This window comes from Lagenorhynchus albirostris, chromosome 7 (genome assembly GCF_949774975.1).
Source record: "Lagenorhynchus albirostris chromosome 7, mLagAlb1.1, whole genome shotgun sequence".
NCBI lineage: Eukaryota > Metazoa > Chordata > Mammalia > Artiodactyla > Delphinidae > Lagenorhynchus > Lagenorhynchus albirostris.
The window spans coordinates 37,587,002-37,614,385 of record NC_083101.1 but is presented as its reverse complement, the minus strand read 5'-3'; the positions used below and the strand labels follow the sequence as shown (position 1 = coordinate 37,614,385).

Genomic DNA, 27,384 nt, shown 5'->3' with positions numbered 1-27,384 from the left:
CAGAATCACCATTCAGGGACTTCCCTGGTGGAGTAGTAGTTAAGAATCCGCCCGCCAATGCAGGGGACACAGGTTCAAGCCCTGGTCCAGGAAGATCCCACATGACATGGAGCAACTAAGCCCATGCGCCACAACTACTGAGCTTACGTGCCTAGAGCCCGTGCTCCGCAACGAGAGAAGCCAACGCAACGAGAAGCCTGTGCACCGCAACGAAGAGTAGCCCCCACTCGACGCAACTAGAGAAAGCCCGTATGCAGCAACGAAGACTCAACGCAGCCAAAATAAATAAATAAACAGAAATTGTTAAAAAAAAAAAAAAAAAAGAATCACCATTCAGAGGAGGGACACATTCATGCTTCTTCCCATCTGGCTTTTCTGCATCCTGCTAGCAGTGGATACACTTTGCTAAGTGTTGAGTCCTATCAGAGGAAGAGATTCCTGCCCCTGCCTCCTGGTTTGATGGTATGTTGAGCCATCCTGGATTTCCTTAGGAAACAGTGAGGCGGGGGCATCTCACAGTCCCCCATACCACACCATGAGGAAGCCACAGCACTTCCTGCCCTTACTCTCTCCTCTGTGGTAGGTCAGATGGTGGGAATGCAGAGGAGAGGTGCCACCTTCTGAGAGGAATGAGGTGTCCAAAACAGAGTTCCCTCCCATACACTCAGGGCAGCCTCTTTGTCTTTCTGCGTCCCAGTCTCTCCTCCCACCCCCAAACATGCCTGGTGTCTGAACACTAGGATGCCACACCTGCCCCCTTTCTGTGTCCCTAGTCCCATCCTCTTCCTCATGTTCTGTGCATCTAGAGTTTCTCTGTGATCTCTCTTGCTGATCCAGTGTTCCAAGGGCACATTCAACCACCCTTTTATACCCACACGGGCCCTCAGTTGGCCACCAACTCCTAGGCCCTAATAGAAACTTACCATGGTAACTTCCAGAATCTACCTCTACTTCTGCCTCCAGCTTTGGTTCTCCATACTACTCCTTCCACCCCACAGCCATGTTACCTTCCCAGATCCTCACTTACCCTTTTGAGTCTTTGCCCAAATTCTGTTACATGTGAGCGAAACCCTTCTTCTCCTAATACACAAAGTCTTACCTCATTAATGCTTCCTTCTTTCTACTAACCACCAGCAAAGTGTCTGTGCTTTTTCCAAGGCCATCTCATGAACTTGGACATTCACTCCCATCCCCTCACCTCTACACCACTACATGGCTCCAGCAGTTCTACCTGCATCATCAGTTTACCCCTCCTCGACTGCATCATTTCTGTCAACATCCAACATCTTATGTCTCTCATCTTTAAAAAAAAAAAAAAAAAAAAAACCCTCTCTGGGTTCCACTTCCTCCTACAGCTCTAGCCCCATTTTTCTGCACCTCTGTGGAACAAATCTCCTTTGAAGGAATTGATTACACTTGCTATCACCACACTTGCTATCACCAATTGCTCTCCTCTCATTCTCTCTTGAATCCATTCCACTTCACCTCCATCACACGCGAGTCTGTTCTTCTCAAGGCCATGAGTGATGTCTGTGCTGCTAAATCTAGTGGTCAACTCCACACCCTCATCTTACTTGGCCAATTCACAACTTTTCGTGCAATTGATCATTTTCTCCTTGCAATATGACAGTATGCCACACTTTTCTGGATTTCCTCCTTCCTCCCTGGCTCCTGCTTTTCAGTCTCCTCTGCTTACTTGTTCCTCTTTTTCTTCCCAATTTCTTAATGTTGGAATGTCCCAGAGCCAAGTCCTTAGATCTCTCCTTCATTGATACTCATTCCTTTAGTAACCTTATCTGGTCCCACAATTATACATCCATCTCTCCATCTCTTTCTCTCTCTCTCCAGCCAGGACGCTCCCTGAGCACTATAAGGCTTCTGTGTTGAGAACAGACTGTTGGAGATATGGTCTCAGGAAGAAGCAGGAGACTGTGAAACTATTGTAGTATTAGTAGCAGCAGAGGAGGTAAGACAAGGTCATTTTCTGAATTTTGAAGGTAGAGACAACAGGATTTACTAATAGACCAGAAGCAGATTGTTAGACGCAAAAGTCATGGCTGACACCAATATTTCTGGTCTGAACAACTGGCAAGAGAAAGGTGCCATTAACTGATGTGGAAGCAGGTTTGGTATGTGTGATTGGGTGGTGGTGGTGGTCTGGGGAATCAGTTCACTTTTGAAACAAATACTGGACATCCGAGTATATACACTTTTGATTAGACAATTTGGGCATATGAGACTGTCTACCCCATAAGATAATGATCTGCATGGAGGCAAGGCCTGTGTCTAGGTGACTGTTGTGTCTGGCATAGTTCCTGGCACACAGTAAGTACTCAAACATTTTAACTGTTGAATGCAAGATGCCTCTCGAAGTCATTTTTATTGTGACTCTTTGGAGACATTATCATCAACTGATTTTCATTCTAGGAGGCATTTATTCCATGCAGCTGAAAGGCAGTGGGGGGTCAAACAGGTAACAGGGCTACAGCAAGCTCCCAGATGGGTTACCCCTTAAAATCTAATCAATAACAACAGGGTGCAGAGAGGGGAGATTCTATCAATTGCTTCTGACATCTATCATATTAGCTATGTGCCTTTGATAAACACAAAGCACCTCTTCAAGAATGAAGCACTCTTAACACTCCTCTAAAAACCTTCCCTCCGGATTGTGGGAATATATAAAAGTTATCAATGAATTGTGCCTGTGGGCCAAAAGTGCACTGGATTCTTGGCTACTACTTCTTGTACTACGTCATGCGCACTTTGCTCCTCTGGGGCCCAAAGACAACACGGGAAGCCATGACAGAAGTCAAGCCTGATCTTTACCTCCAATGCATCTTAGATGAGGGTCTTCCTTCTCTGCTCAGGTCCCTTTATCCACAGTCCAGGGTGGAGCTGAAAGAGTTGTGTGGAATGCTGGCCCATTTGTAAAATGGGTTTAAGCTCCCATACCATATGGGAAGTACAATCTACCTCCTCTACTTTCTCCGTCACATATCACATTAAAAACAAAGAGGCACAAACAGGTGGTTCTTTGCTTAGAGGTACACAGTATATTTGGAGAGGGCCCTGCCTCACCTGCATATTAATGGAATGATGATGACAGCCTTCTTCAGGAGGATGCAGAAGTTTGGGAACCTATGAACTCCTTTTTCCTGGACTGGGTATTCTCCTTGTATAGACAAGTGCCTTCTGCTGAGGTGAGAGTTGAGACATGGGATGGATTTTCTGGCTGAGTGGCACAAGTCAGCTGAGGACAGTGCTTGGAGCTGTTGCAGGAAAGGCGCAGGAACCAGCATTGGCTGGACTGAAGGGAGTGTCGCTGGAACTCACTGTCTAGGCACTGGAGGACATCAAAGAAGGCCACGTCTTCCTCCTCCCTCTCTGACTGAGCTCCCTTCACAGGGCATTTGGTGGGAGGTGGTCTCTTCTCAACATTTTCTGTCTTGGTTTTGGCCACCTTCTCATCCTTAGAGAGGAGAATGGATTCCTTATGCCCTTGACCTTTCACCTTGGGGTTAATCCAGTGTGTAAAATGCTTCATCTTATTTCCCAGTCCAGCTTCTGCAGCTTCTGTAAGGGTAGGGCTCTTGTGAGTATGGGCTGTCTTTACCAGACCCTGCTCTTGGCCCTACAAAGTGTGGCCCTACAAATTTTGGCCCTGCAAAGCTTGGATCTGAAAAATGTGGCTCCTTTAAATGCTGGACTTGCAAAATGTGGGCCAGCAAGTTGGTCCTGTAAGATCTGGCCCTTTAAGCCCTGAACACTCCAGATCTGACATTCTCAGGAATCCTTGTTTGGGTGAGGTCATTCAACTTGCCCTAACAGCCTTATAGACTATTCTTATCTGGTCCTTTTGTCCCAAGGAATCCTGGAGGATGCTCTAGGAACTCAAGGTAAAGGGAGAAGCTGGTGAAGGTACTGACAGGGGGCACTAAGCTGACAGGATGGAGATGGTGGCTCTAAAGACCCAGACAGATCCTTGCTAGTCCCTACTCACTCAACACAACCATCCTGGCCAAACTAAAATTTTACCTGAGAAAGATCCTGGAGATACATTTGGGAAGTCAGGGGCTCTGGGGGTTCTACTTAGAAGTGTCCCTACTGGAACCCTGGCAGGGTAGATGTTCTCTCTGGTTGGAGAGAGCCTCGGCGCTGCACCCCCTTCTCTGTGATTCTCTGATGCTTTGAGTTTCCCTGGGTCCTCTGTTCTCCCTGCTGGTGCAGGGAGTTATTCTCACCTTTGCAGAGGCCTGGGGCTCAGGGATCTTCCAGGCAGGGGTTGTTCACACTGGCCTCCAGCTGAACACAAGCACCTGGGCCTCTGTTATGTCCCCACTGGGCTGTGAGATCCTGGAGGCCCATGGGAAGAACCATTAGGACTGCTCTGGAACTAGCTTGCTTTTGGTTCTGCTGCACTGCACAGGATTTATACACTGCTGCTTACATGAGATTGAGCCAGAGACTCTGTTGGGCCCCCAACAGGCCCAGGCACCATCTTTGTGATTGGAGATTGGCTAGTGATTGCCAGAGCCATGGCCTTGGAGAGTGCCACAGTACAAAGAGCCCACAGTTCTGACAGGAAGGCCAAAACTTGTCTCCAGTTTCTCAAAAGCTCCCTGGGAGGGCACCTGGGTAGGTGCTAATCAAGGTGATCAGTAACAGCGTCTGGTGAGGCTCACTGCTGCTGGTTAAGGCCTGTCAGTATTCAGGGTGTCACTTCCTAGTCCATGTAGGGACTGATGGCTGCCTCTATGTCTTAAGGGCTTACTTTCCGGGATGCAAGGGAGCCGAGTTGCTGCCAGGGCCCCTGGAATTCTGCAGACCCAGTGATTTGAGGCCCAACCGCTGCAGATGTGGGCAGGGACAATCCCTAGCAGATCCTCTCATATTTTTAGCCAATATGGCTCTACAACATCACCATGGCCTGGGAAGCAACTGTGGGCTGGCACTACTGGCCACAATAGATCAGAAGAGGCCACTATCCCCTCTGGCCTCTGGGTCTGCAGGCTAGGGGACACTAACCCTGGTCAGTGTGCTGCACTGGGGCAGGGGCTGCTGGTCAGCAGGGGATAGAAGCAACTGGATGGACTGCTGGATCTTCTGGGGCAGACCCCAGCAATAGTAAATCAAACAGCCAAATCAACCACTTCTGAAGGTGGAACTCCACCAGCTCAGGGCATGCTCCAGGAAAATACTACCTTGCTCTTGAGGACTGAAATGGGCTTCCCCAAACAGGTAGGCCCCTAAGTCTCAGGAGCCAGGCTTCAGCATGTCTCAGGGCTTATGCTGTATGGTTCCATGCATCTACAGAGATCTCTGGGCAACAGCTGGCAAGCCCCACAGAAGCTGGAGCTGCCTTTGAAGTGAAGGTGCCACTGCAAGGCTTCACACTTGGCCAGAGTCAGAAATGGGACATTGACATAGGCTTGTTGATAGAAAGATGAAGAAGCCCAAATTCAGGTATGTGGGAAGAAGGTGGGTCTAACTGAGGAAATTTTAGACAGTTTGGAGATTAACAAATCATTGAAGAAAAAGAAACCAGGCTCCACTTTTGTGGCAAGATGTCTAGGGGTGGACCAGGGACTCAATGCGCATAAAAGAGGAACCATAGAAAGGCAGCTGTGTTCGCTGCAGACAGGACACTGAGGCCTCAGCATGACCCCCAAGCAATGGACAGAGACCACTTATAAACTAAAAGATGATAGAGGGTAGAGCCAGAGTCACAGAGTTTGGGATTTGTTTGCAGTGACATCTGCACTGGATCCATAGCGTATCCTTGAAAAACAGAAAGTTTGGGTGGACTTGCTTACCTCCCATGAACCCCAGGTCAGGGAGATAAAAGCCCATCTTTTCAACAGAGGCCTTAGAGGTAGCATTCATGATGAAAGAAATGGTAGTGTTTTCCCCCAGGCTTGGAAAATTTGGGGGCCGTGTGACATAAGTTGCCACAGGAATCTTCCACAGATCTTGGGAGCCCTCAGGTGTAGAAATGCATGCATTTATATACACATACTTAAAGATACATCAGGGATTTGGGGACACAGGAACATGAGATGAAGGGAATGAAAGGTCATGGGGTATTTTAGGTTTGTGAGCTTTGGGTTCAGGGAAAGAAAGGGAATCAGATATTCAAGGGCTGCTGGCCTTATTTCTCTGGAACACATTCAGAGTTGCTCTTCTTCTTGTCTTGCTGGTTCACAGGAATCCTAGGCTCTTCAAGGCTTGAAGAAGACAGAGCTCCCACGTCCCAGGGTACCTCTGGCCCTTGACATTCCTGCCTTAGCTGCTGGTCGTCCGCCCAGTATTCGTGGATGCTGACTGCACTGGCAGACTTGGTGGTTGACTTAGTGGCTGACCTGGCAACTACCTGGGTTAAGGATTTCTGACTTGTTAGTTGTGACACGATGCGGGTTGCTGATGGAAGCGAAAGCTCTTTGGAGTGCAGGGAATCCTGACTCTGCTCAAAAGAGAGGCTAGACGTGGACAAAACCTCTAGGCAAGAGAAGCCCTGCAATGTCCCCAAAGAAGTAGTGGTGGTCAGGGTGTTCTCACCCGATAGCAACTGCTGAATCTCCAGAGCCACAGCGTTGCAGGTTTGGCAGCAGGGATCTGCACACAGCAGCCGCCGCACGCTCCCCTCCTGAGGAAGCCAGCCCTGGCTGGGAAGGGAAACATGGCAACCGTTTGTTACTGATGGAATGACATCTGCCTCTTTTCAAGTGTGTGGCCTGGAGATTGGCCTGTAAGCTCTGCGTTCTACCCCCAGGTTGTTTTTGCCACGGCTATTCTCTAGAAACATTCAGCAGGTTAGGGCTAGCTAACCTGGGCAAAGTCTCAGACAACTGAAAGGAACGCAGGGCCTTGAGAGCCTGAGAGGTGGGTGAGTTCTCTGCTGACCTGTGCTGAGTAGCTGAACTAAGAGAAGGCAACCAGGCAGATGGGGGAGCCAATGGTTAGCTGATGGCGCAGCACCAGGAACATCACCAGATAGAACCTGGAGTCAACCTCGTTTGGGGCTACGGAGGTCCTTGTGGGAACTCTGCATTCTGGGGATTACAGGGCATACACAACATCTCTTGGAAGACAATCCCTATTCTCTAGAGATCTTAAGAGGGGGACAATATGACAAGCTCCTGCCTGAGGGCTGTCCCAGGAACTGGCCTCCCTGAAGATAAAACCAGAGGAGGTACATCAGCAGGGTCCAGGGGTCTGCCCTTGAAAGGGTCTAGCTGTAAAGAAAATAAGAAAATGATGACTGATTTATGCACTTAATTAATTATCTATCCTCCTAACTTGTCTTCTGGTTGAGTGAAAACCCATGTAGTTTTAAATCCTGCACTAGTCAAATCCTGAATTCCAGGACCTTTGTGAGCCTAGCCCAGAGCAGAACTGCAGGACTCCTGTCTCCTGAGGCGTCTGATCCCACCCTCTCCTCTGGGAACCCCCAACCAGTGTCCAGGCTCCACTGTGTCTGGCTACGTCCCAGCCATTATGCTCCTCCCCAACCCTGCCCCAGGCCAAGTGGAGAAATGATCACAGGCCAGGCTGGGAGTTGGGAGACTGCAAAGAGCAAGAGATCACCTTCTCATGACAGAGAGCAGCTCCCACGGCTTCTCAGCTTCTTCCCGGGAAAGTCTCCTAGCTGAGAAACCAGGAGACAGTGTTACATGGAATGGGAGAGGATTCAGGGAACATCCTACAGGAAGCTGGAGACCTTTGAATGACAGGAGACGGCAAACCCCAATAGCCAGTGCTCTGAGGCACGTTTGACTACAACTTAACCAGGTATGTATGATGTGCTCTCCTGGACCTAATCTCCTTTGACCTTCACACTGTGAGTGAGACAGCATCATCATGCCCATTTTATGGATAACAAGACTGAGAGCTGAAGTGACATCCACCGGGTCATAAAAGTAGTAAATGACACAGTTAAGGACAGAGCCCTTACTTCCTCACTCCCCTACTTCCTCTTCACTCCCAGGGGTAAGGTGGAGAATTCTGGAACATTCCCAGGCTCTGATTTCCCACCCAAAATAGTCTTCTGGGAGAATCTGTCAACTTGGGGAATTGGGCCTTCAGTGGTTAGAGCACCTGGTGCCTGGCACCAGGGGTCATTGAGGGACAGGGCTCATGGGAGCCTCACCCACAGTGGAGAGAAGTCAGAGCAGAGACTGGAACGTTACCTCTTGATGTTTTATCTTTAGCCCTTTGTTTGACTCTCCGGTGATGCTTAAAGGCAAAAGACAGTGTGAAGCTGGGGTGCTCTCTTCTTTTCATGTCTAAACTGAGACAAAACCTGCAAATATTTCCCAAGCTTTTTCTGTGTTCCAATTTTACACATTCTCCTACCTTTCTTTTTCCTACTCTACCTTTTTCACACCATCATTTCCTTTCTCTTATTTCTGATTCATTTTTAGGCTCTTCATACTCCATACCTCCACCCCCATTCCCTGAACAAGTTCTGTGGAGAGATCAGGATAAGACAAGAGAAAGGGAGGAACGGTGGTACAGTAGCCAAAGGACCTTAGCCATCCAAGGCCCTAAATGTCCACCAACCAGAGGAATCACCCAAATATGAAGCTGTTCTGGGATCCAGTGAGGAAATTTATTCCATTAAAAAAAAAAAAAACAGGGGTAAGGGGTTAAGGGTAACAAGAGACAGTGAGGGGATAAAACCTTGATCAAGGCTTAACTGGTTCAGTTGTGGTCATAGTGTTTCCCTACCCAGCAGCAGCTCCTGTTAGGTCCCAATCTTAAATCTTGGTGATTCTTTCTCACTTGCCAAATAATTAATGGAATAATGATGATGGAACCATAAGTGTAAAGAGGATATGCAACATCCCACAGAATAAAGGTAGGCCTCAACATAATCTAAACCTCACTAGCCATCCCCCTCTCTAGGCTTCCTAGGCTTTCAGGGTCTTAGAACCTAATGCCTCCAAATTCTAGACCTATCGTCTCTGCCTCACAGAGCACAGAACCAGACCAGTAGACTGCATCACAGACAGGAAACATCCTATTTCCCGTCATGCATAGCATCACAGACCTTTATTTGTCTAGGAGAAACTCATGTGACACAGTGCAGAGCCTGAGCCTAAAGGTGCCAAGTCACAGGAAGCAAATACTCTTTCATGCTCTATTCTCTATATCCTGTTGGCTCAGCCTTCTTCTTTCAGATAATAGTCTGGCATCTATCCCCAGATAACTGAGTCTTTATGTACACTGCATGCCCTAAAACAGAGACAGTGGCTACTGTCTCTCTTGCTCCTACTACAAAGGAACTCCATGAACTATATCACCTGTACTGGGAAGATAACTAGAAAACACACAAGAGGACAGTGCACACATTGTCTTCTTAAGTCTTGGACAGTGAAGGTTTTGATGCCACAGGCAATAGGTAGTCAGTATCAAGAGGTTCAGGAAAAGAACAGTGATTAATGTGACAAGGAAAGGACATAGCTTCTGTTCTTTTAAATAACTTACTGAAGAGTTAAAGAAGGAGTCCTCCCAGTCTCATTCCCTAAGCTGGACAGTGTCAAAGGCACAAAAATATTTGAGTTATGTTATCTGCCTGCTCTCAAGACACTTAAAAACCTAGTTTCAAAGACAAGATTAATTCACAATCAAGAACCCACCTTATTAAGAGTTGAATCAAGAACCAGCCTTACTAGGAGTTGGGAAAGAGAGGTGTAGGGAGTCATTTAATGGGTACAAAGCTTCTGTATGGGATGATGAAAAGGTTCTGAAAATGGATGGTGGTGATGGTTGCACAGCACTGTGAATGTCCTTAATGTCAGGGACAAGTACTCTTAAAAGTGGTTAAAATAGTAAAGTTTATATTGAGTATATTTTACCACAATTTAAAAAACAAAAGGCCAAGAAAACCCAATTGTTAGCATGAGGAGTTTTTTTGCTACCTATAAGGAAGAATATTCTGAAAATAATTTGGCAAAATAATGGATTAGTGAATGTTTTTCCTAAATGTCCTTTTTTACAGAACAAAATAAATACAAAATAGATCCTTACATTTAAGATAATTTAAGAAGAGTCTCACCATGAAGACGGGATGAATTTGAGCCATTTCAACATCTTTCCTGAACTTGTAAATTCCATAATACAGGAATGAGAAGACTTTTCCAACTAAAGAGCACTGAATGACAGGTTAACAATAATCAGTGAAAAAGCATCTTGCATCAGCTTTTTAGCAGTAGATCAAGATACGTACAAAGTGGCTTGAATCTTTTATTACTGGTGTTATTCCTACCAAACCAAGCTCCGGCTTCCTGCAGCTGCTGCCGGCCTCTATGCTGCTGCAAAGGTTCTCAGTCTCCCGTTAATCTGACCCGGTATGGCACTGCGTGGTACTTGGGGTCCTCCTTCCCTGGACTATGAATGTAGGTAATTAATAAACTTCATTCAGTCTTATAGGTCCAGTGTCAGATGTTGCTCGTTCGGCCATCCCCAGAACCCCAGGGTTACCAATGGGATGAAGAGGAGGTGCATAGGACACCATATCTCCTACACAACCAGCTCCTGCTTCCTGCAGCTACTGCTGCAACACTGCTTAGTCTCCCATTAGCCTGACCACTTGGCCCCAGACAAAATCACCAAATTTGGCAACACTGGCACCAGCTCCAACGAGTATACTATTTACTTAACAGATAATCCACAGCCACTGTCATCCCACTAAACTGTTAAAACCATATGCTGCAAACTGCTCTATAGCAACTTACCCACCCTTGCTCCTGTCTCAGAGCCGAGGTAGAGTCAAATGACAATCTTATGCCTTTCTGCAGAGTAGACTTTTAGCACTGCTTTATTTATTGATTTGGTACCCACTGACAGAGGGTGCTTGTGTGGATAGGACAGTGGGATCAGCGTCTTCCTAAACAAGGGCACATTCATGTAATGAACACACTATCGTTTTTCTTTTTTTAATGGATCATTTCTTTTTTCTTTAATTTATTTATTTAATCTATTTATTTTTGGCTGCGTTGGGTCTTCGTTGCAGTGAGCAGGCCCCTCATTGAGGTGGCTTCTCTTGTTGCAGAGCACGGGCTCTAGACGCGCGGGCTTCAGTAGTTGTGGCATGCGGGCTCAGTAGTTGTGGCTCGTGGGCTCTAGAGCACAGTCTCAGTAGCTGTTGCACACGGGCTTAGTTGCTCCGTGGCATGTGGGATCTTCCCGGACCAGGGATCGAAACTGTGTCCCCTGCATTGGCAGGCGGATTCTTAACCACTACACCACCAGGGAAGTCCACACACTGTCTTTTTTTTTTTTTTAAAAACATCTTTATTGGAGTATAATTGCTTTACAATGGTGTGTTAGTTTCTGCTGTATAACAAAGTGAATCAGCTATACGTATACATATATCCCCATATCCCCTCCCTCTTGCATCTCCCTCCCACCCTCCTTATCCCTCCCCTCTAGGTGGACACAAAGCACCGAGCTGATCTCCCTGTGCTATGCGGCTGCTTCTCACTAGCTACTTTACATTTGGTAGTGTATATATATGTCCATGCCGCTCTCTCACTTCGTCCCAGCTTACCCTTCCCTCTCCGTCCCAGCTTACCCTTCCCTCTCCCCATGTCCTCAAGTCCATTCTCTATGTCTGCATCTTTATTCCTGTCCTGCCCCTAGGTTCTTCAGAACCAGTTTTTTTAGATTCCATATATATGTGTTAGCATACGGTATTTGTTTTTCTCTTTCTGACTTACTTCACTCTGTATGATAGTCTCTAGGTCCATCCACCTCACTACAAATAACTCAATTTAGTTTCTTTTTATGGATGAGTAATATTCCATTGTATATATGTGCCACATCTTCTTTATCCATTCATCTGTCAATGGGCATTTAGGTTGCTTCCATGTCCTGGCTATTGTAAACAGAACTGCAGTGAACATTGTGGTACATGACTCTTTTTGAATTATGGTTTTCTCAGGGTATGTGCCCAGTAGTGGGATTGCTGGGCCAGTAGTGGGATTGCTGGGCCGTATGGTAGTTCTATTTTTAGTTTTTTAAGGAACCTCCATACTGTTCTCCATAGTGGCTGTATCAATTTACATTCCCACCAACAATGCAAGAGGGTTCCCTTTTCTCCACACCCTCTCCAGCATCTACTGTTTGTAGATTTTTTGATCATGGCCACTGTTGCTTTTAATGATGTGGGCATGGACCTTCAGCTTTGCCCTTCCTGCCTCATGGTTTATCGTGAATGGCAAATAAGGGAGATGAAGTACATCAAAGGCTTCTGTGGACTCTGGAGGGCTACACAACTGTAAAGGATTCAGATTCGTCTGTTTCTAGAAAACTTGCTAAAGCTGGACCCCGCTTGCATGATAATGCTACAGTGCCACAATTACTGTAATAGTAGAATTTCTTCAGGAAACTGTTCATGAGTACTGATTCATATGCACCATGGGTCATATCACTGCCCGATAAAGAAAAATCCTGACAGGACACTGATGTGATTTTGTCCCTCCACACAAGCCTTACTTAGGAGTTTTGCTGTGTCTCATTCTCAGAAAACACTAGTGAATACCTTAGATGTCTCAGGTGATGGGGACAGAGGCAAAGCTGCTTCCATTCAGAAGCAACATTTTTTATATGCTAGCATTTTTATTAATGCCCAAGAGTTGGACAGGAAGAGTTGGACACACCCCAGAGTAGTATCTGCAAGACCACCAGCGCTTCACAGCAGGTTACTACGCTACACAGAAGTGTAGCAAGCAGCTAGAGGCACTAGAGGGCAGCACTTGCCCACCCAATGAGTCCCGAAGACTCCGTTTCAGGAACTTTAAAAGGCCGTCTGTTCCAGTGGCTCTCAATCCTGGCCTTACATCACAATCACTGGGAAGCTTGTGAAAACATACATTTCCTGGCCTCACCCCAGACTTAATGAATCAGAATCTCTAGGGGCACAGTCTTTCAATCTATGTATTAAATAAGTGTCAAAAATAATCCTCAAGCAATAGAGCACTGGGCTTTGGGGTGTGTATTGGGGAGCAAATGGCCTCCAAAGAGCAACAATTCTTCCTCCCACCCAAGTTTTACTGAGATATAATTGGCACATAACATTGTGTTAGTTTAAGGGGAACAACATAATAATTTGATGTATGTAGGTATTGTGAAATGGTTACCACAATAAGTTTAGTTAACATCCATCACCTTAGAGTTATAATTTTTTTCTTATAATAAGAACTTTTAAGATCTACTCTTTCAGCAACTTTCAAATATATTAACTACAGTCACCAGGCTATACATTAGACCCCCAGAACTTATTAATCTTATAACTGGCATTTTGTCCCTTTTGATCACCTTCATCCATTTCTCCCATCCCCACTCCCTGACACTGGCAACCACCAATCTGTTCTCTGCTTGAATGAGTTTGGTGGTTTTTTTAGATTCCATATATAGTGAGATCACATAATATTTGTCTTTGTCTGACTTACTTCACTTAGCATAATGCTGTCAAGGTCCATCCGTGTTGTTGCAAATGGTAGGATTTCCTTCTTTTTTATGGCTGAAAAATATTCCATGATATCATCTTCTTTATCCATTCATCTGTCAATGGACGCTTAGGTTGTTTCCATGTCTTAGCTATTATAAATAATGCTGCAATGAGCATGCGTGTACAGATATCTCTTGGAGATAGTGATATCACTTCCTTCAGATATATAACCAGAAGTGGGATTGCTGGATGAAATTTGAAGCAACTATCTGCGGATGATGTTATAAAAAAAAAAATTCTCCTATAATAGGTAAGTTTGGCCATCTCTGGCAATGACCTAACTTAGACAGTGATCTGTAAATGGAAGTTAAGAATTCAGGAACACATGGAAGAAAGGAGAATTGACCCTGACTGAGAAAAAGTACTATGTGGCAGGCCCTTTACACACATCACCTCATTCAGTCCTTACCCTCAACCAGACCCAGGTACTGTTATCCCATGTTATATAGGAGGAAACTGAATCACCTGTAAGTAAAGTAACACTAGCCTGAGGTCACGTAGCAACTTAGTGATGGATAAAAAGTTTGTTTCTAAACTCCACTAAGCCTTGCAACCTTCAATTCAATCAAGTTGAGAGGAAATGGACATAACATATGATTATAAGATGTTTGAAACTGCAGACTACTCACATGTCCAGTTGTTTTTGAAAAGAAGGGCCACAGTAATAAAAGGACTCTAAAACAGGAGCGAAAGAGCAAGGCTGGGTCCAAAGGTGTCCAATGTCGTCCAGGTCATACCTACTTCTCATCAGGTATGTCCCCCAGGGGCAACAGCCCAGTGACATTAGCATCTGAGACTGTCCCATTCACACGCCTGGCTTGATTACAGGCTCATCAAGTGCCTTCTGACTAGAATGTAACTTACAGTGTAAATGGACCTATACGAAGAGAATGACCTGACTAGCATGTAGGAGTATTCCAGGTCCCTCGGGATTATATTTCTCAATATAAATTCGTAAATTAGCATGATGATTTTATGACTCAGCCTCCTTTCAGTTTAATTTCAGTTGGTAATTCAGTTTAAATACAGTTGGTTTCTTCAGGAAACCAACTGGCTCAGAGAACCTTGACAACATGTAGTCTTTCTACTTGCACAGCTGAGGAACACTGACTCCTAGTTCTCCCTCCTTTCCGTTCCTCCTAGTTAGTCTCCACTCTCCTGACCAGTTGCAGAGGCAGGGAGGGCAATTCTAAACACGAGGCTGCTGCAAAGACCACAATCCCCGGCCTCCCGCAGAGGAGAGCAGCACCACTATTTCTCAGGCTGAGCTACCTTCCTCTGTGTGCCTCAGTTTTCTCCCATTAGTACAGAGTAGTATCTATCAAAGGCTATTTATTGAATAAAGCATTTGGGTGGGGGGGAGAGTAATAAATGTTATCCATAAGTGAATTCCGATAACTTAAAAGTAGGAAGTAACAGTTAGTTATACAGAAACACTCAAAATATCTCAGAATGTGCCTGGTACAGTAAACTACTATATAAATCTCCTCTAAAGAGGAGAGAGGTTATTTTTGGCTGAAGTGATCTGGGAAAGCTCCATGTTGTAGAAAATGGCATTTAAACTGGTGCTTGAAGCAGACAGAGGATTTTAATACGTGGAATTGGAGGAGAGTGATCCACATGCAGGAGTCAGCATGGATAAAGCGGCTGGTGCCTCTGTGTAATGATATGTGGAAATAACAGAAGGATTCCTGAAATATTTATTTTACTATGGGTACATTTTATTTTGTATATATTCCATCTCAGTGAAGTGAGGTTTAGATTTCTTTTTGTCTTTGTGTGAAAACTGAGGTAGTGGATATCTCCTTGTGGGTGTGTTTTTCTGCATCATGTGGACATGAACTGTGTAGATGGGTCTCCTGAATCTGACCATATGTGTTTCTAGGTATAAATTCTGCGTGGGTGCATTTCTCTACAGACTTTTTGATCTTTGTGGGTGTGTGCACATGCAGTCCTGAGGGAATGGGAAGGAAAGAGAGAGGAAGGAGTAGAGGTGAGAAGGAGAAGAAAGAGAGGAAAGGGAGTGAGAAGCTGTTGAGCTGAACCTCTGTCCAAAGCCCAAATGTGAAACTCCTACACATCATTAGTATTTTAAGTAGTTGGTAACTGATCGTCCTATCGAGCTTGGAAGTTCTTTTTCTAACAATAAAACATTCATTGGTAAAAGGCTAGTGTTTCAAACTGCTATGTTTTACCCATCACATTCTATGTCTTTTCATTTGTCCTTCCTTTCACCCAATTTAGTCCTCTTTTTGGATTTTTTTTTTCGTTTGGTGTCTTATTTTCTTATCTTCCCAGACCTATTAATTTCTTTATTGGAATTTTGTCTTTCTGTAAGTTTTTCCTTTCTCTTCTCACTTATGGAGCTAATACCATACCCCACCCATACCCCAGAAAACAAATGTTTTTAAATTGCGAAAGGGGTACTTCTTGTTGTAAAGATATTTTAGCCTCAATCTTAGGCGTTTATCTTCACTGCCATGGTGGATTCAACAGATTTTAATTGGGTGCTTTGGTCTATGTTAAAGGCATAGTTCTAGTTACTGAAGAAACAGAGAAAAATGCCTAGAATAGTCAACCAATTATATTAATGATCATCTTTAACTAAAGTAACAAGCTTTTCTTTTCTCCAGACATAGGAGAAAACTAGAAGACAGAAAAGCAAGAGTGATTTAGCTAGTATTTCCATGGGCATCTACTACATATCATCTTAAGAAAACTGAGGTAGCAAATAATCATCCAGTGAATTTGCATATTTTTACATATTTGTTAACATACTGCCATTCCAAGAAATGAGAGTAAATCAAAATTATATTTAGTGGGCTTCCCTGGTGGCGCAGTGGTTGAGAGTCTGCCTGCTGATGTGGGGGACATGGGTTCGTGCCCCGGTCCGGGAAGATCCCACATGCCATGGAGCGGCTGAGCCCGTGAGCCATGGCCGCTGAGCCTGCGTGTCCGGAGCCTGTGCTCCGCAACGGGAGAGGCCACAACAGTGAGAGGCCCGCGTACCGCAAAAAAAATATATATATATATATTTAGTGAGCAGTATTTTTGCATCTGTTTCTTAGAAATAGTTCAGGTATCCAAAGATGGTCTTTTAATTAACTTAATCATTTGTTTAATGATTAAGCTCTTAAGGTTAAAGATCTGGAAATATAATTTTAGCTAATATATCCTTATGAGTTCTAGAATTGTAAGGATTTCATAATAATTTCAGAAAAATGACTTGAAAATTGCTCAAACTTAATAAAAGTCATAAATTTACAAATTCAAAATGTTCAGTGAGCTCCGAACAGGGCAAATTAAAAGAAAACCATGCCCAGACACATCATATTCAAGTTTCTTAAAACCAAAGATAAAGAAATCTTGAAAACAACAAGAGAAAAATACTATATTACACAGAGGACTCAAATCAATAAAATTAGAAATAAAAAAGGAGAAGTTACAACTGACATCACAGAAATACAAAGGATCATAAGAGAGTACTACAAGCCAATATGCCAATAAAATGGACAACCTGGAAGAAATGGACAAATTCTTAGAAAAGTACAACCTTCCAAGACTGAACCAGGAAGAAATAGAAAATATGAACAGACAAATCACAAGTAATGAAATTGAAACTGTGATTAAAAATCTTCCAACAAACAAAAATCCAGGACCAGATGTCTTCACAGGTGAATTGTATCAAAGATTAGGGAGGAGCTAACACCTATCCTTCTCAAACTCTTCCAAAAAATCACAGAGGATTGAATACTCCCAAACTGATTCTAGGAGGTCACCATCACCCCGATACCAAAACCAGACAAAGATATCACAAAGAAAGAAAATTACAGGCCAATACCATTGATGAACATAGACACAAAAATCCTCAACAAAATACTAGCAAACCGAATCCAACAATACATTAAAAGAATCATGCACTATGATCAAGTGGGATTTATCCCAGGGATGCAAGTATTCTTCAGTATATGCAAATCAATCAGTGTGATACACCATATTAACAAACTGAAGAATAAAAAACATATGATCATCTCAATAGATGCAGAAAAAGCTTTTGACAAAATTCAACACCGTTTATGATAAAAACTCTCCAGAAAGTGGGCATAGAGGGAAACCTACCTCAACATAAAGTCCATATATGACAAACCCACAGGAAACATTATTCTCAATGGTGAAAAACTGAAAGTATTTCCTCTAAGATGAGGAACAAGACAAGGGTGTCCACTCTCGCCACTATTATGCAACATAGTTTTGGAAGTCCTAGCCATGGCAATCAGAGAAGAAAATGAAATAAAAGGAATATAAATTGGAAAAAAGAAGTAAAACTGTCACTGTTTGCAGATGACATGATACTATACAAAGAAAATCCTAAAGGGACTTCATTGGCCGCACAGTGGTTAAGAACCCACCTGCCAATGCAGGGGACATGGGTTCGATCCCTGGTCCGGGAAGATCCCACATGCCACGGAGCAGTAAAGCCCGTGTGCCACAACTACTGAGCCTGAGCTCTAGAGCCCAAAAGCCACAACTACTGAGCCCGTGTCACAACTACTGAAGCCTGCGTGCCACAACTACTGAAGCCTGTGTGCTCTAGGGCCCGCATGCTGCAACTACTGAAGCCTGAGCACCTAGAGCCTATGCTCCGCAACAAGAGAAGCCACCACAATGAGAAGCCTGCTCACCGCAATGAAGAGTAGCCCCCGGGCTTCCCTGGTGGCACAGTGGTTGAGAATCTGCCTGCTAATGCAGGGGACACGGGTTCGAGCCATGGTCTGGGAGGATCCCACATGCCGCGGAGCAACTAGGCCCGTGAGCCACAACTACTCAGCCTGTGCGTCTGGAGCCTGTGCTCCGCAAAAAGAGAGGCCGCGATAGTGAGAGGCCCGCGCACTGTGATGAAGAGTGGCCCCCGCTTGCCACAACTAGAGAAAGCCCTCCACAGAAACGACGACCCAACACAGCAAAAATTAATTAATTAATTAATAAACTCCTATCCCCAACATCTTTTTTTTAAAAAAAAAAAAAAGAGTAGCCCCCGCTCGCAGCAACTAGAGAAAACATGCGCACAGAAATGAAGACCCAATGCAGCCAAAAAATAAATTAAAAAAAAAAAATCCTGAAGATGCCACCAGAAAACTACTAGACCTAATCAATGAATTAAGTAAAGTTGCAGGATACAAAATTAATACAGAGAAATCTCTTGCGTTCCTATACACTAACAACGAAAGATTAGAAAGCGAAATTAAGGAAACAATCCCATTTACCACTGCAACAAAAAAAGATAAAATACCTAGGAATAAACCTACCTAAGGAGGCAAAAGACCTGTACACAGAAAACTGTAAGATACTAATGAAAGAAATCAAAGATGACACAAACAGATGGAGAGACATACCATGTTCTTGGATTGGAAGAATCAATACAGTGAAAATGACTATACTGCCCAAAGCAATCTACAGATTCAATGCAATTCCTATCAAATTACCAATGGCATTTTTCACAGAACTAGATCAGAAATTTTTACAGTTTATATGGAAACACAAAAGAACCCAAATAGCCAAAGCGATCTTGAGAAAGAAAAACAGAGCTAGAGGAATCAGGCTCCCTGACTTCAGACTATACTACAAAGCTACAGTAATCAAAACAGTATGGTACTGGCACAAAAACAGAAATATAGACCAATGGAACAGGATAGAAAGCCCAGAGATAAACCCACACACATATGGTCACCTTAGTTTTGATAAAGGAGGAAAGAATATACAATGGAGAAAAGACAGCCTCTTCAATAAGTGGTGCTGGGAAAACTGGACACCTATAGGTAAAAGAATGAAATTAGAACACTCCCTAACACCAGACACAAAAATAAACTTAAAATGGATTAAAGACCTAAATTTAAGACCAAACACTATAAAACTCTTAAGAGGAAAACATAGACAGAACACTCTGACATAAATCGCAGCAAGATCTTTTCTGACCCACCTCCTAGAATAATGAAAATTAAAACAAAAATAAACAAATGGGACCTAATGAAACTTAAAACCTTTTGCACAGCAAAGGAAACCATAAACAAGACAAAAAGACAACCCTCAGAATGGGAGAAAGTATTTGCAAATGAAGCAACTGACAAAGGATTAATCTCCAAAATATACAAGCAGCTCATGCAGCTCAATATCAAAAAGACAAACAACCCAATCCAAAAATGGGTGGAAGACCTAAATAGACATTTCTCCAAAGGAGACATATAGATGGCCAACAAACATATGAAAGGATGCTCAACATCACTAATTATTAGAGAAATGCAAATCAAAACTACAATGAGATATCACCTCACCCTGGTCAGAATGGCCATCACCAAAAAATCTAGAAACAATAAATGCTGGAGAGGGTGTGGAGAAAAGGGAACCCTCTTACACTGTTGGTGGGAATGTAAACTGATACAGCCACTATGGAAAACAGTATGGAGCTTCCTTAAAAAACTAAAAGTAGAACTACCATATGACCCAGCAATCCCACTACTGGGCATATACCCTGAGAAAACCATAATTCAAAAAGACACATGCACCCCAGTGTTCATTGCAGCACCATTTACAATAGCCAGGTCATGGAAGCAACCTAAATGTCCATCAACAGATGAATGGATAAAGAAGATGTGGTACATATATACAATGGAATATTACTTAGCCATAAAAAGGAACAAAATTGGGTCATTTGTAGAGACGTGGATGGACCTACAGAGTCATACAGAGTGAAGTAAGTCAGAAAAACAGATATCATATAGTAACATGTATACGTGGAATCTAGTAAAATGGTACGGATGACCTTATTTGCAATGCAGAAATAGAGGCACAGACGTAGAGACAAATGTATGGATATCAAGGGGGAAAGGGGTGGGGTGGGAGGAATTTGGAGATTGGGACTGACACATATACACTACTGATACTATGCATAAAGTAGACAACTGAGGGGAACATACTGTATAGCACAGGGAACTCTACTTAATGCACTGTGGTGTCTTAAATGGGAGGGAAATCCAAAAGGGAGGGGATATATGTACATGTATGGCTGATTCATTTTGCTGTGCAACAGATGCTAACACAACATTGCAAAACAGCTATACTCCAATAAAAATTAACTAAAAAAAGAAAAAAAGAAAAATACTACGTTACAGTTTGAATGACTGAATTTCTCATCAAAAACCATATAGGGGGCTTCCCTGGTGGCGCAGTGGTTGAGAGTCCACCTACTGACGCAGGGGACATGGGTTCGTGCCCCAGTCTGGGAAGAACCCACGTGCCGCAGAGCAGCTAGGCCCGTGAGCCATGGCCACTGAGCCTGCGCGTCCGCAGCCTGTGCTCTGCAACGGGAGAGGCCACAACAGTGAGAGGCCCAAGTACCACAAAAAAAAATATATATATATATATATATATATGCCAGAAGACAGTGTAACAACATCTTTCAAGTATTAAAATTCCACAATGTTATAGCCAGCTAAAATGTCCTTCAAAAATGAAGATGAACTAACATGCACCCAAGTGTTCAAACTGCCAAGATATGGAAGCAACGTGTCAATCAACAGATGACTAGATAAAGATGTGGTATATATATACAATGGAATACTACTCAGCCATAAAAAAGAATGAAATTTGCAACATGGATGGACTTAGAGGGTACTTATGCTAAGTGAAATAAGTCAGACAGAGAAAGGCAAATACTGTATGGTATCACTTATATGTGGAATCTAAAAAATAAAACAAACCAGTGAATATAACAAAAACGAAAGAGACTCACAATATAGAGAGCAAACTAGTGGTTACCAGTGGGGAGAGGGAAGTGGGGAGGGGCAAGATAGGGATAGCAGGTTAAGAAGTACAAACTATTATGTATCAAATCAGGGACTTCCCTGGTGGTGCAGTGGTTAAGAATCTGCCTGCCAATGCAGGCGACATGGGTTTGAGCCCTGGTCCGGGAAGATCCCACATGTCACGGAGCAACTAAGCCCATGCACCACAACTACTGAGCCTGCACTCTAAAGCCCACGTGCCACAACTTCTGAAGCCGCACACCTAGAGCCCGTGCTCCACAACAAAGAGAAGCCACCGCAATGAGAAGCCCGCGCACTGTAACGAAGAGTAGCCCCCGCTCACCACAACTAGAGAAAGCCCGCACACAGCAACGAAGACCCAAGGCAGCCAAAAATAAATAAAGTTTAAAAAAAATTAAAATAAAATAAAATAAATAAGCTACAAGGATATATTATACAAACACAGAGGGAATATAGCTAATATTTTACAATAACTATAAATGGAGTATAACCTTAAAAAATTGTAAATCACTAAAAAAAATTATAAATCACTATGTTGTACACCTGTAACTTATATAATATTGTACCTCAACTATGTCTTAATTTTAAAAGTTTTTAAAAATTAAGATGAACTAGAAACATTCTCATAAGAAAGAAAACTAACAGAATCTGTCACCAGTAGACCTGCTCTAAAAGATATTCTAAAGGAAGTTCTTCAGGCCTAAGAGACATGATCCCAGAAGGAAAGTTGAAACTTCAGGAATTAAGGAAGAACAAAAGAAAGTGTAAATATCAGGATAAACAGAGGATTTTTCTACTCTTAAGTACTTTAATATATGTATGAATGTTGAAACCAACAATTACAACATTGTATTTATAGATGTAATACATAAGACACTGATAAAGGGACATGATAAAGGGAGCTTTGTGGTTGTAAGCCTCCTGTGTTTCACTCGAAGTGATATTAAATTTAAATAGACTGTGAGAGCTGGGTATGTATTATATATTATAATCACTGGAGCGACCACTAAAAATGATGCAAAGCTACATGGCCAACAGCCAGTAAATAAGTTAAAACAGAATATTAGTAAATATGCAAAAATTCCAATAGAAGCCAGGAAAGAGGAGCAAGAAACAAAGAAGACAAACAGGAAAACAATAAAATGTACAACTAAGTCTAACCATTTCAATTATCACAGTAAATATAAATGGTCTATATATATCAATTAAAACAAAGAAATTCTCACATTCAATTTTAAAAGACCAAACTATATAACAATATGCTGCTTTCAAGAAACCTACTAGATAGATAGATAGATAGATAGATAGATAGATAGATAGATAATGCAAACACTAATCAGAAAAAAAGCTGGATTGGCTCTTTCAATGTCAGAAAAAGCTGACCTCAGAACAAGGAAAATTACCAGCAGTAAAGAGGAAACTTTTATAGTGAAGAATTGGACAACTACCCAAGAAGAGAACAATTTTAAATGTATATGCTCCTAAGAACCCAGAGCTCCAGAATACATGAAGCAAAAACTGATAGAAAAGAGATAGAGACAAATCCACAAGTATACCTGGACATTTAAATACCCTTCTCTCTGTAACAGGTTGACCAAAAATTAGCAAGGATATAGAAGACCTGAACAATACTATCAACCAACTTGACCATATTGACATTTATAGAGCACGGCACCCAACAGGAGCAGAATACACATTCATTTCAAGTGCACATGGAGTATTCATCAAGATAAGCCATATTCTGGGCCGTAAAACAAACCTTAACAATTTTTTAAAAACTAAAATTGTACAAAGTATATTGTCTGATCATAAAATAATTAAACTGCAAGTCATTATTTAATGACTAGAAAGATTTCTGGAAAATCCCCAAATATTTGGAAATTACAAAATGCTGATGGAAAAAAATTGCTGATGAAAAAAATCAGAGAAGACCCAAATAAACAAAGAGACCTATTAAGTTTAAAGACTGGAAAATTTAATTTAGTTAATGTTTCAACTTTCCCCAAACTGATCTGTACATTCCCAGCAGGATTTCTTATAGATTTATACAGAAAAGCAAAGAAAGTAGAATACCCAAAACAACTGAAGAAAAGAAAAGTAAAGTGGAGGACTCCCATTACCTGATTTCAAGGCTTACTACAGTAACCAACACAGTGTGGTACTAGAGAAAAGAGAGACACAAAAGTCAATGGAACAGAATAGAGCAGGGATTGGCAAACTGTGGCCTGTGGGCCAAATGTGACCGACAGCCTATTTTGAAAATAAAGTTTTATGGAACATAGTCATGCTCATTCGTTTACATGTTGTCTATAGTTGCTTTCATGCTACAATAACTGAGCTGAGTAGTTGCAACAGAGACCATCTGACCTGCAAAGCCTAAACTATTTAATATCTGGCCCTTTAGGGAAAAAATAATAGTCAATTCCTAAAACAGGGAGCCCAGAAATAGATCCAACACATAAATGGACAAATGATTTTTGATCAAAGTGAAAAGCCAAATCAATGGAGAAATGATAAGTCTTTTCAACAAATGGTGCCAGAATAATTGTGCATCCATTTGCACCCCCCTCACAATAAAGACCAACTGATTCTTGACTTATACCTCACACACTCCAAATTAACTCAAGATTGATCACAGACCTAAAGGCAATGTATAATACTAAAACTCTTAGAAGAAAACACAAGAGAACCTTTGTGATTTTGAGCTAGGAACAGAGTTTTTAAATATACTATCCAAGCAAGATTCATAAAAGATCACACTGATAAATTGTACTTCATCAAAATTCTGAACTTCTGCTCTTTGGAAGATACTGTTAAGAGAATGAAAAGACAAGCCACAAATTGGGAGAAAATATTTGCAAATCAGATATTTGACAAAGGACTTTATCCAAAATATATAAAAAACTCTCAAAACTCCACAGTAATAAAAGAAACAACTCAATTTTAAAATGGGCAAAAGAAGATATACAGATGGCAAATAAGCACATGAAAGATGCCCCACATCACATGTCATCAAGGAAATACAAAATAAAACAATGAGGATGGACCTAGAGTCTGTCATACATGGTGAAGTAAGTCAGAAAGAGAAAAACAAATACCATATGCTAACACATATATATGGAATCTAAAAAAAAAAAATGGTTCTGATGAACCTAGGGGCAGGACAGGAATGAAGACGAAGATGTAGAGAATGGACTTGAGGACACGGGGAAGGGGAAGGGTAAACTGAGACGAAGTGAGAGAATAGCATTGACATATATACACTACCAAATGTAAAATAGATAGCTAATGGGAAGCAGCTGCATAGCACAGGGAGATCAGCTTGGTGCTTTGTGTCCACCTAGAGAGCTGGGATAGGGAGAGTGGGAGGGAGACGCAAGAGGGAGGGGATATGGGGATATATGTGTACATATAGCTGATTTACTTTGTTATACAGCAGAAACTAACACGACACTGTAAAGCAATTATACTCCAATAAAGATGTTAAATTTAGAAACAAAAAACAATGAGATACCACTAAACACCTATTAAAATGGCCAAAATCCAGAACACTGACAACACCAAATGCTGGCAAGGATGTCGAGGAACAGGAAATTATCTGTAATGTTTTGTAATGGACAAAAGCCTTGAACAGACAGTTAACCAAAGAAAGATACACAGATGACAAATCAGCACGTAAAAAGATGTTCAATATTATTAGTCATTAGGGGAATGCAAATTAAAGCCACAATGAGATACTATTATAAACCTAATAGAATGCCTAAAATCCAAACCAAAACAACAACAAAAAACTGATGTTATCAAGTGCCAATCAGGATGTAGAACAATTGGAACTCTCATTCTCATACATTGCTGGTGGAAATGCAAAATGGTACAGCTACTTTGGAAAATATTTTAGCAGTTTCTTATAAATTTAACAGACTTACCATACAGCCCAGTTATCCTAGTCCCAGGTATTTACCTAAGTGAAATGAAAGCCTCTGATGACACAAAAACCTGTATGTGCATTTTTCTCATTTTTCTCTCATTTTCAGCCTTGATCCTGCCACCAGATGTCTCAACTGCTTTTGGCTTCTCAGCTTGACTCTCAGTTTTTCTTACAAACTTTCTTTATAACTCTTCCTAATCATCCTGTTCTTTGCTGCTTCAGTTAAGTTACGCATCTTAGCGTCAGCCCCTGGAAACTAACCCCTAGCACCAGCAAATACTCCACCTAGGACTACTAGTTTCAATTATAAGCATGATGTCATGCAAGCCCATTGCTCTGTTTTATCCATAAACATTTTACTTTTTAAAAATAAATACACAATAGCATGCACTCTCTAATGGGCCCTCTACTAATTTTTTTTTTTTTTTTTTTTTTTGCGATACGCAGGCCTCTCACTGTTGTGGCCTATCCCATTGTGGAGCACAGGCTCCGGACGCGCAGGTTCAGCGGCCATGGCTCACAGGCCCAGCCGCTCCGCGGCATGTGGGATCTTCCCGGACTGGGGCACAAACCCGTGTCCCCTGCATTGGCAGGGGGACTCTCAACCACTGCACCACCAGGGAAGCCCTCTACTAATTTTTAACACACTGGAAACTACCAAACTATGAAGTCTTACAAAAATTGGAATAAAACTTCTCTAATGGCTCTGCTTAACTGAAGAAAATCCTGAGACTGAAAGACAGTACATAAAAATAAATTTTACAACCGCTTATCTATACGTATAAGGACTTTCCTAATGCTCTTCAAAACAATTCAGAAATACAAACAAGGGGGCTGGGGCTCAAAAGTAAGATTAGATCAGCTTTTTTTTTTTTTTTTTTTTTTTGGCAGCACCGCAGCCTGTGGAATCTTAGTTCCCTGACTAGGGATGGAACCCGGGCCCTCAGCAATGAAAGTGCAGAGTCCTAACCACTGGACCGCCAGGGAATTCCCTAGGTCAGGTTTTTTTTTTTTTAAAGCTACTTTTTTTGGTGTATGTGTTCGAGTTTAAAATTTTTGACCCAACCTCCCACCAGCACTATATTATCACACAAAATAAATATAAAATTACAAAAAGTGCTACTTAGGAATAAGAAGGGTATCCTGATTGTGTATAGGACTGACATGTAGCCTAACCTTTGGGATATGGCTATCAGGGAAAGCCTTGCAGAGGAAGTGACATTTAGGTTGAAACTGAAAGAGTGAGTTTATCTGAAGAAGAACATTTTAGACAGGGAATAACGTACACAAGGGGGTTGAAGTGGGAAAGCACTTGCACTATGAGGAACTGAAACAGACAGTACAGTGTGGTGATGAAGTGCCCAGGTTCCAAAGTCAAATGGCCTGGGTTTGAATCCCAGCTATGCCCCCAACTTGCTGTGTGACCTTGGAAAAGTTACATAACCTCTCTGGACCTTGGTTTCCTCATTTATACCTACCTCATAGGGTGTTTGTAATTGTTCAGTAAATATTAGCTTATTATTATTATGACTGGTGAGATTAAAATGAAGCAGTACTACAAGATGTTGGAGGGCCACAATATCATAGAGGTTTTTAGGCCCTATTAAAGATTTAGGATTCATTCTAAATGTAATGGAAAACTATTGAAGGATTTTAAGTAGGGGCGTGGCATCATGAACCTTGTGTTTTAAAACATTAATCAATTGACAAATATTATGCTTCTGCTTTGTGGCAAAAAAAAAAAAAAAAAAAAAACAGTCTCTCATGAGCTAAACTTTTCCTATCAGTCCAGGCTTCTTTTCATTCTCTCCTTTGCCCCTTGATCTTTTCACATGTGATAGTCACTTTCTGGTAAGTATTAAGCCAATTCGAAGTTCAGCCCTCATAGGAGTGTTCTTCCCTTCCCCCTCCCGCTTCTCAAACACAGTGTCCCAGTGTCAGGGAAAGTCTACTACTCTTCCCTGGAAACATGGGAGTACAGCTGGTCTCCGTACTCTTTTTTTGTTTTTTTTCTTTTTTTGTGTGTGTGTTTTCTTGCGGTACGCGGCCCTCTGATTGTTGTGGCCTCTCCCGCTGCAGAGCACAGGCTCCGGACGCGCAGGCTCAGCGGCCATGGCTCACGG

General features: G+C 42.4%; 2 protein-coding genes across 9 annotated transcripts in view; both read right to left on the bottom strand.

Annotated features, from left to right (window-relative positions):
• Positions 1-27,384, bottom strand: part of LOC132523562 (protein SPATA31F1-like) — a 169,644-nt gene that overhangs the window by 35,435 nt on the left and 106,825 nt on the right. The window contains exon 1 of one of the 8 annotated variants that reach the window (XM_060154932.1): positions 2,827-3,056. The exons of the other annotated variants lie outside the window; for them this stretch is intronic. The gene's annotated coding sequence lies outside the window, so the exon portion shown is untranslated. Of the gene's footprint in view, positions 1-2,826; positions 3,057-27,384 lie in introns of those variants that run through there. 8 annotated transcript variants of the gene reach the window in all.
• Positions 3,106-8,871, bottom strand: SPATA31F3 (SPATA31 subfamily F member 3). The gene is given in 5 exon segments (XM_060154941.1): positions 3,106-3,573; positions 6,148-6,662; positions 7,585-7,645; positions 8,187-8,232; positions 8,728-8,871. Coding segments are annotated over 5 exon segments (1,227 nt in total). The 3' UTR covers positions 3,106-3,112.